This window comes from Phallusia mammillata, chromosome 7 (genome assembly GCF_965637545.1).
Source record: "Phallusia mammillata chromosome 7, kaPhaMamm4.hap1.1, whole genome shotgun sequence".
NCBI classification, from domain to species: Eukaryota; Metazoa; Chordata; class Ascidiacea; order Phlebobranchia; family Ascidiidae; genus Phallusia; species Phallusia mammillata.
In genome coordinates this window covers 24,872,975-24,885,139 of record NC_137258.1, presented here as the reverse complement: position 1 = coordinate 24,885,139, position 12,165 = coordinate 24,872,975, and the positions used below count along the sequence as shown (strand labels likewise).

Here is a 12,165-nt window from a genome sequence, read left to right as displayed (position 1 = left end):
ACTGCAAATTCCACTGCTTATTACCAGTAAGTATATATAAACGCAAACGGTTATTACACATATGCGCGTGTGTGTGCGTTTGTTTGTTGTTGCTTAATTGTGATGATTTGCACTTTACCTCACCTTGAACTTTTTGAACATATTAATCACTATGTGCTGTGTGAACTAACAAAATTACTTGCAAGCGTGCTAATGTCTGGTAGTTGCATGTGCAGATAATTTGCTGCAGTTGTTTTCGCAGGCAGCTGCTCCCGGCTAGGTCTCGACCATCACCTGAAACCCCGAACCGCTCCCTGAGACGCGACAACCCATAGACTTATTTATTTTCCTTCATTTATTTTGTTTTATTTGTTTATTTATTTATTTATTTATTTAGTTGTTTGTATTTTCATTGAGTTTTTGCTGCACCCTTTCTTCTGGCGCCTGGAACTATCCAACAGGGTTTCTTTTGGTGGTTTCTTTTCCTGTTGAACCCTACCCTCTTTACCTAACACGGGTGGTTAGCTTTTAGGTCCCAACCTGACTGGTTCCACCAACGTTTCCCCCCAGTCTTGATGTCCCAATGCGCCAACCTCACCCTCTGATGTGAGTCCCTGCCACATAACGCCTATACATAGTAACGGCGTAGCTGCAGCGCGTCTACCAATTGTGCCCTTAACTTTGTCGCGCTTTATAACGTCCCAACCTTGCGCAGCTATTTCCGGCTTGGTGAATATTTTAGCGCTTTTGTGCTGCTACGATTTGCCCAGGGAAATAAACTCAACTCAACTCAACTCAATACATTGTTACACCAGTTGTTTTAAAGAAGGTTTGGTCAGTTTTCGTTCTAAAGTGTTAAAACTTCCCCACATGATGAATCAGGCGGTTTTAGTGTCAATCATTTGGTAAACACAAGTTGCAACGCATCTGGTTGGTCGGTTGGTTCTGAATAGTGTTGAAGTGGTCTATTGGCGGCTGAAGATGTTTAAACTGTTGTTGGTGTTCTTACTTTGCCTACTGCCGGGCTCAGAGGCAAAATTGGGCTACTTCAACTGGCGTTTGGAGGGACCCAATTTTAAACTGTCAGCATTTTATACACAATCTGCATGTGAAACAGTTCAATGCGCCACTGATATAAGCAAACCTGTGTGTTGTGAGTTCCTGTGTTAGTAGCTTCACCCACCGAACAGATCAAATCCATTTTGTCAAAACAACGAGATTTCGTCACCAGCTCTATAGAAAGCTTTTTTTCTTCGATGAAGCCGTCTCGGGTATTTTAGGCTGCAGGAAATCTGAAACACAAATTATCTGTGAAATTATTAGGTTGTTTAGCGAGAAAAGACTTGAATGTGAATTGACATTTTTAATATATTGAAACGAACTTATCATTGTTTATGCACCTTACTTCTAATGCACACAGTTTGAAGAGAATACACAAATGAAAATGCGGTAACTGTAAAGTTTTGTGTCTCGTTCCAATGAAAACGTCTGTGTTGAGCAGAATGTGAATGAAACGCAAAACAGCGAGAAATACCGCAACTGTGACGTAGAAATGAAACAATTTAGAGGAATTTAAACATTGCAACGGTGAACGTATACGCGGTCGGATAATTACGGCGCTCGATTGTTATGTAATAGCTCAGCTTAATGGGGGGTGATTTTCCCCGCAGCCTATTTCAAAGAGTCTGCCGCGCAAAAGATTCTCTATCGTGTATCGATGCTTGTAATTATCTAAGCACAATTAAAAAATATAATTAAGTTTAGTCGTGGATTGTTTGGGCGAGAGATTCGTTTAATTGCCGCCTCGTTCCGTCACGGATTCGTATTTAAACCGGCGAATGTTGTGTTTCAAATCACAACTGTCTCAACCGGCAGTAGAAGCATCTCATCCTCCACAAGATGTCACTCAAGCTCGCTCTCCTCGTTCTGGCCGCGGTTATTTGCACAGTTTACGCAACTGGATCATCTAGCTCTGGATTGTCATACTCCTATATCGCGAGTAAGTGACATTTATCTTTATACTTATAGTTTTTGGTTAAAAATTTTGCTTGCATTAACAGACAAAATATTGTAAGCATGTTGATTTTGAAAAGTGGTTTTGTTTTTCCTGCAGCAAATCTGGCGATGAAAATTGTGTTTGTTAGTTGTTTGGTAAAGTTCGAAGTGGCAATTTTGATGTATTGCAGTTTGCAAGTGTGCGATCTTATCGATACAGAACCAGCTGAGGTTTTTGTGTAAAAAAACGTTGCATTTTGCTTTACAGATCGACCATGTTACGTGAAACGGATCAGTTATGGAAGCCACGATTCAGAATCTGCCTACATTTACAACGGAGATGACGTGACGTACACATGCAACTCCGGTTATCAAATCAAGGGAAGCGCTAAAGTTCAATGCCGTTCTTTCGGTCGTTTCTCTGCCCCGTCCTGTGTGAAAATACCAGGTAACTTGAAATTATTTCCCAGCTGTTCCTTGTAAGTTGTAAAATGTAGTGAGGAATTTTATTTAGCTTGGACCGTAAGTGCTACAACTCTACAAGGGAAAAGCAAAACGACCATTCTGTAAGTCAAAAAGTTTAAACACCACTGTCATAGGTCTTGGAAATAAGTTAGTCTATGTCAGTGGTCTTCAACCTTTTTTAAGACCACTGGTCTATGCGGCCTAAACGAGTGTCGATAAAATGTTTGGTGGCTTTTATAAACATAGAAACAAAAGGCTCCCCACCCCTGGTCTAAAATAAGACAAAAAACGAGAGGACTTCATCAATTAACTTCCCCTAATTGCTTTTTATAAATCATACCAAGAAACTTGCGAATATATGAATGTCTATTTATTTGACTTTTATCTTTTACAACTTTTTTAAAGTTTAGTTTCGCGTCAGTTTTTCTTTCGTGTTTTTCAGCCTAATGAGTTGTATTTATATTTCAATCTTTTTGTTCCAGGCTGCAGCCGTCCATCGAACTCCCATTTCCCCGTTGGAATGCAATACAGCCCATCCAAACCCCGATACAACACATACGAGAAATTGTGGCTGTCCTGTGTCGACGGGTATTCCCTCAAAGTGAGAAGCTCCAGTGATGAGAGCATTCGTTGTTTGCCCAGTGGAAAGTTCGAGAATGTCAGAGCTTACTGCGTCCGTGAGTATTATGGGGCTGAAGGTCATTTGGGGATTCCTGTTCAAACCCACCCGGGGAGAATTTAAATTTGGTGCGAAATTTCTTGGGCAGTGATGTATTCGAGAAAAAAATGTGCTGTTTAAATCAAACATCTAAATATAATATTTTTTAAATTTAAAACCAAGCAATCTTTAAAAATACCAAATTTAACAAAAAAAGTCGAATTCAAATTAAAAGCAACAAAAACTGAAAAACATTTTACGTTCATTTGAAAAACGTAAATATACGGATTGTTCCTTATGGGTCTCTTAACGCATTTTATTACAGAGTTGCATCAGCGTCTGTCACTACCCTTAGTTTTATCGTATTTATACGATTTCTATGTTCAGGTGTTTCATGTCTTTTCCCTCGAGCGCCAGCAAATCCAATACCCAGTGTATAAAACCCCAAGCAAAACAGAATCAACCAGTATAAGTAATATTTGCACAGAAAATATATTTATCAAAGGTTTTTGCCATCTGCAGACCGGTGAACGAATAAAACACTGATGGAGAAAATAGTACAACAGTAAATAGTTAAGCAAGCTGCCAGTTTGCATGCAACAATCGAGCAATGGGCATGCAGCTCTTCTTTGTGTTTCATTATTTCGCCAAACCAACAAACTTTCATCCATGTTTTTTTGCAGCTAAATGTCGTGCTTTGGGAGATTTGGAAAACGGCTCGTTCGATTTGGACAAAGACAAGTATGACGTAGGTGATGAGGTCACTTACGAATGTGACGCGGGTTACGAATTGGAAGGAGAATCTGTTCTCACTTGTTTGAAGAGCGGAAAGTTCGACCATGACAAACCTGAATGTATTCGTAAGTAGAAAACTTAAACATTATCACAAACGCACCATTGCAAATTGATCCAGAAACACTAAAAGAATCAGCTGATGACTGCGGTTCTGTTTCGTTATGCTCCAAACTAAAAAAACTCGTAGCAAAGAATATTTGTCAAAGAATTGTATGTCAACATTTTTAAGAATGCAAGCTGCAAAATGTTTTGAACTTGACTAATCGGAAACAATCAGAACATTACCAGTTTCGTTTCGTGTTTGTGACTTTGGGATAAAACTAATTCATAAAAATAAAGATTTAAAACCGCTACAACAAACTTGAAATCTCTACATAATGTCTTTAAAAAAATCTACAAATTTCGGGTTTTCTGCAAAACTGACCTGTAGACAATAATTTCCTTCCATCAGCCGAACTCTGCCCAACACCTGCAACAATCGACAATGGTTTCTTCAACGACGAGCAGGACAATTACCCAGTGAGCACCGAAATCACATACGGATGTGATCAGGGATTCGAACTTGTCGGAACTTCTGATCTCCGGTGCGAAATTGGAGGAGTTTGGTCCGATGATTTTCCATTCTGTGAAGGTAAACATAAAAATCATACCGTGAATAAGTAGGGTAAAGGTCAACACAAGATTCGGTGTATATCGGGACAGCATGATGCATTTTACCTGAAACATTGGGAAAAATGTATTTTATAGGAATTTTGTCCACTCCATGTACAAAACGCAATCTAAACATGAGTGCCTACGTCATCACATTAATTTATTACAAGAATCAAACCAATAATTTTGACATATAGAAATCTTATGCGCCACCATTCCAATCGACAACGGTTCGTTTGATCCGGACCAGGACAGTGTCGTGGTCGGACAGGATGTGACGTATGAGTGCGATGAAGGATTCGTGCTTGACGGTGAAAAAACTTTGGTTTGTCAAGCTTATGGTCAATTCGACGAAGAAGCCCCTGAATGTGTCCGTAAGTTTCAACTGTTTCTCCTCACTATTGATGCTCGCCAGTGGTGGTTGTTTCAAATCGAGTTTTCGTTTAATCTTTGAAACATCGAAATTATATTTGTTATGTAAGTTACTGCCCCACATATAAGCGGTTTACAATTTTCTTCTTTGAGACTTGGTATTTTATTTTTGACTAAATATCCAACCACATGCAACACTAACAATCTTAATGAAGACAACATGTTTACTGAAGTTTAAGTGTCAGAAATATTAACTTCGCTTTTCTTGTTCTTCCAGCAATCCGGTGTGAATTTCCCGGTGGAATCGACAACGGATCAACCGATTCTGAAAATGATTTGTATGACGTCGGTCAAACTGTCACTTACTCTTGTGACAAAGGATTTGATCTCGATGGTGAAGCGACTCTAACCTGCCAAAATGACGGGGAATTCACTCCTGACAAACCCGAGTGCAATCGTGGGTCTTCTTTGTTGCTTCTAGTTGTCTTCTAATAGTTTAATTTGAAAGATACACGTTGACAATTTAATTCAAGTGAAAATGATTTCAAAAACGATATAGCACTAAAATAACTCTTGCTTAAAATGTACACAAATTTTTCAAATTTTTACAAAGGCCAAAGGAATTTCGGCTCTTTTTATACAAAACGCAATTTAAACATAAGTAAATAAGCTCATCTTAATAATTTATCACAAAAAAAATCAAACCAAGAATTTTAACACATAGAAATCTTATGCGCCACAATTCCAATCGACAACGGTTCGTTTGATCCGGACCAGGACAGCGTCGTGGTCGGACAGGATGTGACGTATGAGTGCGATGAAGGATTCGTGCTTGACGGTGAAAAAACTTTGGTTTGTCAAGCTGATGGCCAATTCGACGAAGATGCCCCTGAATGTGTCCGTAAGTTTCAACTGTTTCTCCTCGCTATTGATGCTCGCCAGTGGTGGTTGTTTCAAATCGGGTTTTCGTAATTTTCTTCATCCGTTTTTCTTCATTTCTTCATCGGCAATTTTCATCCGTAAAAAATCAAAATTATATTTTCATGTAAGTTACTGCCCCACAAATAAGCAGTTTGCAATTTTCTGTTTTGAGACTTGGTATTTTATTTTCAACAAATAAAGGGTCAGAAATATTAACTTCGCTTTTCTTGTTCTTCCAGCAATCCGGTGTGAATTTCCTGGTGAAATCGACAACGGATCAACCGATTCTGAAAATGATTTGTATGACGTCGGTCAAACTGTCACTTACTCTTGTGACAAAGGATATGATCTCGATGGTGAAGCGACTCTAACCTGCCAAAATGACGGGAAATTCACTCCTGACAAACCTGAGTGCAATCGTGGGTCTTATTTGTTGCTTCTACTTGACTTGTAATGGTTTAATTTGAAAGATACACGTTGACAGTTTAATTCAAGTCATAATGGTTTCTAAAACGATATTGCTTTAAAATAACTCCGGCTTGAAATCGTTGAAAATTATTACAACTTTACGTAAAACTTTTTTCACTACTTACGAACTCTCTGGCGTGAACACATTGTTAACTTGCCACTTTGAATTTTTTAATTAAATATTATCGTCTTTTAGCAATTGTTTGCCCGAGCCCGGTTGAGCCCAAGAACGGTCGGATCAAGGGAAAGCGAACAACCTACCGACCCAACAACAAAATCTGGTTTTTCTGCGATGCTGGATTCGAATTGGAAGGCAAAAAGGATTTGACATGTTTGTCAAGTGGCAATTGGAACTCCGAATTCCCAACCTGTGTACCTTCAGGTTAGTTTTAAGCTCCTAATATCGTCTTGTTCAGACCAGCTCCTAATATGGTCATGTTCAGACCAGATCCTAATATGGTCATGTTCAGACCAGCTTCTAATATGGTCATGTTCAGACCAGCTCCTAATATGGTCATGTTCAGACCAGCTTCTAATATGGTCTTGTTCAGACCAGCTTCTAATATGGTCATGTTCAGACCAGCTCCTAATATGGTCATGTTCAGACCAGATCCTAATATGGTTATGTTCAGACCAGATTCTAATATGGTCATGTTAAGACCAGCTCCTAATATGGTCATGTTCAAATCGTTTAATCAGGAAATGTTTCACCAAATCCTTCTTTGCCGATCTGGGATTGATGATAACTTTTGCACAAACTTTTTTTCCTTTTATTCAGGTTGCCCACACCCAACAGCACCTTCCAACGGTTACATCACAGGAACGAAACCTTCCTACAAAGCCGGCGACAAGATCTGGTTCAAATGCAATGCTGGATTCTCTCTGGTCGGAAAGAAAGATTTCACTTGCTTGAAAAATAACATCTGGAATGGAAAATTCCCTATTTGCAAAGAAATTCGTAAGTGATTCGCCCATGCCTGTAACACATTGTGAACCTGAAATATTTGCTTCAACAATATTTTCACTGTTTGTTTCTAATTTTAACTTTACTAAACTGTGAGTTTACATTTTCAATGTCTGCATGTTTCAAGTTGGTGATCTAAGTTTTTATTTTACAGCGAGCGGATGCAAGGCGCCCCCAGGTGTCAAGTATGCCAGCTATTGGCCGAGAAGATCTTCGTACAGCGTCGGAGCGTCAGTGACGTACAAGTGTTACCGGAACTACGTCCTGATCGGAAGTGATGACATCACATGTGGAAATGGCGGAAGTTGGGCCCCTGGAAGCCAGAAGTGCGTCAGAACCACCTCGTGCTTTGGCAGATGCTACAAATATGTGAAAGGTGCCAGATGCGACTGCGATATTGGATGCAAGAGTCGAGGAACATGCTGCAGAGACTTCTACGGCATTTGTCATTAAGGTAAGAACTCATTGATTTTCTGGTTAATGTTTCAGTACAATAGGCTTGACAAATAAGGTTTGCGTATAATATATGCTGAATATAAAAATTCAAATTTGAAACATATATAAGAGATATTTTGAAACATTATCAAAATCCCGCCTTTAGTAAATCCTGTTGTTTTCTTTTTGCAGAAGAACTGATGGACCAACTGATTTGACCAACACAAACCATAATTGTTATTCTTGATCATAATCTGATTTATTTTGTTGTTGTGAACGTAAATAAAACAACTTCTGACAAATATTTGTTGTTTAGTTTTGCAGGATCTTAGTACAAAAGTCAGTTTCCAACTTGCTAAGCTCGCGTGCACCAAACTTGTACAAAAATCCTATTATTTTCTGTTGAGATTTACAAGAAATGCAGGATATTTTCTCCTCCTGACAAACCTGAATGCAATCGTGGGTCTTCTTTGTTGCTTCTGCTTGTCTTTTTAATTTAAAAGATGATAGCTGACAGTTTAATTCAAGTCATACTGAGTTTAAAAACAATATTGCTTAAAAATAACTCAAACTTATGAAAAACTTGTTACTGCTCACAACTCCCTGATGCAAAAACATAGTTGATTCGCCACTTCGACTTAGAAATTTCTAAATTAATATTTTTTGACTTTTAGTCATTCTTTGCCCGAGCCCGGTTGAGCCAAAGAGCGGTAGCCTCAATGGCAAACGAACGATTTACCGACCTGACAACAGAATCTGGTTCCTTTGCGATACTGGATTCAAGTTGCAAGGCGAAAAGTATTTGACATGTTTGTCAAGTGGCAAATGGAACTTCGAATTCCCCACCTGCGAATCAGGTAAATTTCAAGCTCCTAATATGGTCATGTTCAGACTAGGGATGGCCCGATAGTACTGTATCGGCGCCGATACCCGATGCTTCGAGCAGTATCGGTACTCGTCCGATACTTTAGCGGTATCGGTACAAGTTCCGATACTTTTTTTGAGACTTTATCATGTGTAAAATTGAAAATGAACGGAGGCAAAAAATCAACAATCATCGGCTGTGATAAAATATTTATGGGACTACAATTAAAAAACGCGTTCGTTTTGGATTTAATGAAATAATATGACCTAATTCGCTACAGCGACTTAATGCCGACTTAATTGGAAGCTTAACAAAGCAAATTTTCCTGCATTATTTCATTTAGCAAAATATTTTTTAGGCCTGCTATCCAGCAGTGTTGCTTGTGAGCGATTATTTTCTGTTGCCGGTAATATTGTGTCTCCTTTAAGAAACCGCTTGTCGCCAGAACACATTACAAATACATCAGTTTGAAAATGTTTTTGCTTGTTTGCAAAGTATCGGGTATCGGTATCGGATCGCAGCACTTTTGGGGTAAAATATCGGGTATCGGTATCGGTTCAAAATATTGGTATCGGGCCAACCCTAGTTCAGACTAGATCCTAATATGGTCATATTCAAACCAGATCCTAATATGGTCATGTTCAGACCAGCTCCTAATATGGCCATGTTCAGAACAGATCCTAATATGGTCATGTTCAGACCAGCTCTTTATATGCTCATGTTTTTATTCAGGTTGTCCACAACCAACAGCACCTTCCAACGGATACATCACAGGAACGAAATCTTCCTACAAACTCGGCGACAAGATTTCGTTCCATTGCAACACTGGCTTCTCTCTGGTCGGAATGAAAGATTCCGTTTGCTTCAAATATCACTGGGCTGGAACATTTCCAACTTGCAGAGAAATTCGTAAGCAACACTCCCATGTCTGTGACACATTGTGGAACCTAGAACATTTGCTTCAACAATATTTTTACTGTTAGGTTTTAATTTTCACTTTACTAAATTGTATGTAAGCTATTGCTGACAGGGATAATTTCAAATTTATAAAGCTCTTCTGGCAATTGTATTTTTATTCCGACGTTTTGACGTTCTATACAGGTCGCCTTCATCAGGGTAAATAACACTGAATGTGACTAGCACGATAAACCACTAAACTGTGTTTTTATTCTTTTAATGCCTGCATGTTTCGAGTTGGTGATCTAAGTTTTATTTTTCAGCGGGTTTTTCGTGCAAAGCGCCTCCAACTTTCCCGGGTGGAAACTACTGGCCTCGAAAATCTTCATACAGCGTCGGAACCTCAGTAAAGTACATCTGCAGCTTGAACTACGTCCTGATCGGAAGTGATGAAAGTACATGCGAAAAGGGCGGAAGATGGACACCTGGAGGACAGAGGTGCGTCCACAGCGACTCTTGTTACCGCAGATGCGACATGACAGGTGCGATATGCGACTGCGATGTTGGATGCGAGGAACGAAAAACATGCTGCGAAGATTTCGATAAGTGTTGTCGTTAAAGTAAGAAGTTGTTGATTTACTGCTTGCGTAGAATATACTAAATGTGAAATTGGATCTAATTTGTCAAGTTTGTAACAAAAGTTAGCCAGATGTATAAGTGACATTTTAAAAGATTATATCTAAAATCGGTTTTAAGTTAATTCAGTTGTTTCTTTTTGCAGAAGATCTGAAGCAACTGACCAACGCAAGCCATAATTGTTATTCTTGATCATAATTTGTTGTTGTTGTGAACGTAAATAAAACAAATTCTGATAAATATTAATTGTTTAGTTTTACAGGATCTTGGTACAAAGGTCGATTTCAAACTAGCTAGGCTCGCGTGCACCAAACTTGTGCAAAAATCAATTCATTTATTTTCTGTTATATTTTCAAGTAATGCAGGACATTTTGCTCTGCACTCGAACACCTTCGATATGTTGCCTGTATTAACTGCCACGTTCACATGTAAGTCGGTCACCTAATTATCATAACAAATACGACACAAGGGCGAAACCTAACGGTCGTAACAAATACGACATAGCTATCACAAAAACAAAGCAAGCCGAGCAATAATCAAGATATCTTCTCCCATAATTTCAAAAGCTTGTCGTGCACAATTTCTGTAAAAGTCTTTGTAGGAACGTCAACATTTTTCAGGACCAACATACCAACATACCAACCAGATGCGCTGCAACCAGTGTTCACCAAAATCGTTGATACTAAAACTTATGGAATTGAACAAAGCCATTTCGGCCGAAGAACGAGATTTGGTCACCGGTTCTATTTTCTATAGAAAGGTTTTTTTCCCTCGATGAAGCCGCTGTTGGGTGCCGTGGTTTGTGGGCAACCTGAAAAATTAATGAAATTTCAAATCAGTTTGGTTCATTAATTGGGAAGTCTAAAGCTTTGATTCGAAATCAAATTGGAATAAAACGGCCTGACTTGACAACCTTCACCAACTTCCGACCTAATTCGATATTTGTTTAAATAATAATCATAATTTCATATTCATTGTACTTTGTTAATTTAATGCAATAATCTCCCTTCATTTTAAGATTGATTAAAAAAAACACTTTGCAACAACTAAGTTTAAATCCGGCAAAATCGTTGAAGTAATATTTGCAAACAAACTTTTTTTCAGCTCTGCAGTAACCATCAAACCACGATAAGCTTGAATCATCCAACGAATGGCAACAAAAATCACTTATTTAATACAGGTAACATCTTGAAGATGTTTGCGTTTATGGCAGTACTAAAATGTGCTGGGTTAAATAAACATAAACAGAAATTGTTTGGTTCGATGGCCTTGCGTGTAATTCTTTTTTTCCTTTGTTTATCGTGCACTGTACCACGCGCATTCAGTGTTATTTACCCTGATAAAGGCGACCTGTATAGAACGTCGAAACGTCGGAATAAAAAATACAATTGCCAGATATAAATTTAGGAAAATGTTTGAATTGATTTTTGCATACGTTTGGTGCACAGGACTTAGTATGTTGAAAACTGACTTTGATTTTAAATATTGTACCAAGCTACAGAAAAACTGAACAACAATTTTGTCAGAAGTTGTTTTATTCACGTACACAACAACAACAGCCACAACAAGTTATGATCAAGAATAACAATTATGGCTTGTGTTGGTCAAACCGGTTGGCTTAGTTCCTCTGCAAAAACGAAACAACATGATTAAGTGAAAGCGGGGTCAAACTTTTGTTAGGTTCATACCTGACAGAGTCTGTCGAAATCTTCGCAGCAAGTTTTTCGTTTCTTACATCCAACATCGCAGTCGCAACTTGTAGCTATCGCAACATAAAGACCGCATCTGAAAAAGCACGAGTCGCTTCTCACCAACTTCCGGCTTCCCGATGTCGAACTTTCGTCATTTCCGCCTGTAATATTTCAAATTTATAAATTTTAAATTAGTTTGGTTGTCTATGTGCGAAGTTCAAAATAACGAAATAAAACGACAGAGTCCTTTTTGTCATCCAGCGATCAGTAAAAGTAAATTTGATTCGTTTTTGGTGTTTTGAAAGTTTGTTTTGCTAAGTGATTCCAATAATGATATGAAAACCGTTTTCAAATATTGTACCAAGCTACAGAA

General features: G+C 38.5%; 2 protein-coding genes across 4 annotated transcripts; both read left to right on the top strand.

Moving 5' to 3' along the window:
- Positions 1-1,831: 1,831 nt before the first annotated feature.
- On the top strand, positions 1,832-8,005 carry LOC145238905 (sushi, von Willebrand factor type A, EGF and pentraxin domain-containing protein 1-like). Of its 3 annotated transcripts, XM_080102186.1 has the most exons (13): positions 1,832-1,978; positions 2,243-2,422; positions 2,922-3,116; positions 3,781-3,957; positions 4,344-4,523; positions 4,741-4,917; positions 5,193-5,372; positions 5,640-5,816; positions 6,076-6,255; positions 6,501-6,686; positions 7,083-7,262; positions 7,423-7,722; positions 7,896-8,005. In XM_080102186.1, exons 1-12 carry the CDS (start codon positions 1,879-1,881, stop codon positions 7,719-7,721), a joined length of 2,211 nt encoding a protein of 736 aa, XP_079958312.1. In that variant the 5' UTR covers positions 1,832-1,878; the 3' UTR covers position 7,722; positions 7,896-8,005. The 3 variants fall into 3 exon arrangements, with proteins under 3 accessions (XP_079958312.1, XP_079958314.1, XP_079958313.1); XM_080102188.1 differs by lacking the exons at positions 5,193-5,372; positions 5,640-5,816; XM_080102187.1 differs by lacking the exons at positions 5,640-5,816; positions 6,076-6,255.
- Positions 7,749-11,275, top strand: LOC145239110 (P-selectin-like). The gene is made up of 7 exons (XM_080102393.1): positions 7,749-7,756; positions 7,896-7,939; positions 8,064-8,162; positions 8,378-8,560; positions 9,301-9,477; positions 9,789-10,085; positions 11,206-11,275. The coding sequence occupies exons 1-6, from the start codon at positions 7,749-7,751 to the stop codon at positions 10,082-10,084; spliced, it is 807 nt and encodes a 268-aa protein (XP_079958519.1). The 3' UTR covers position 10,085; positions 11,206-11,275.
- Positions 11,276-12,165: the final 890 nt, after the last annotated feature.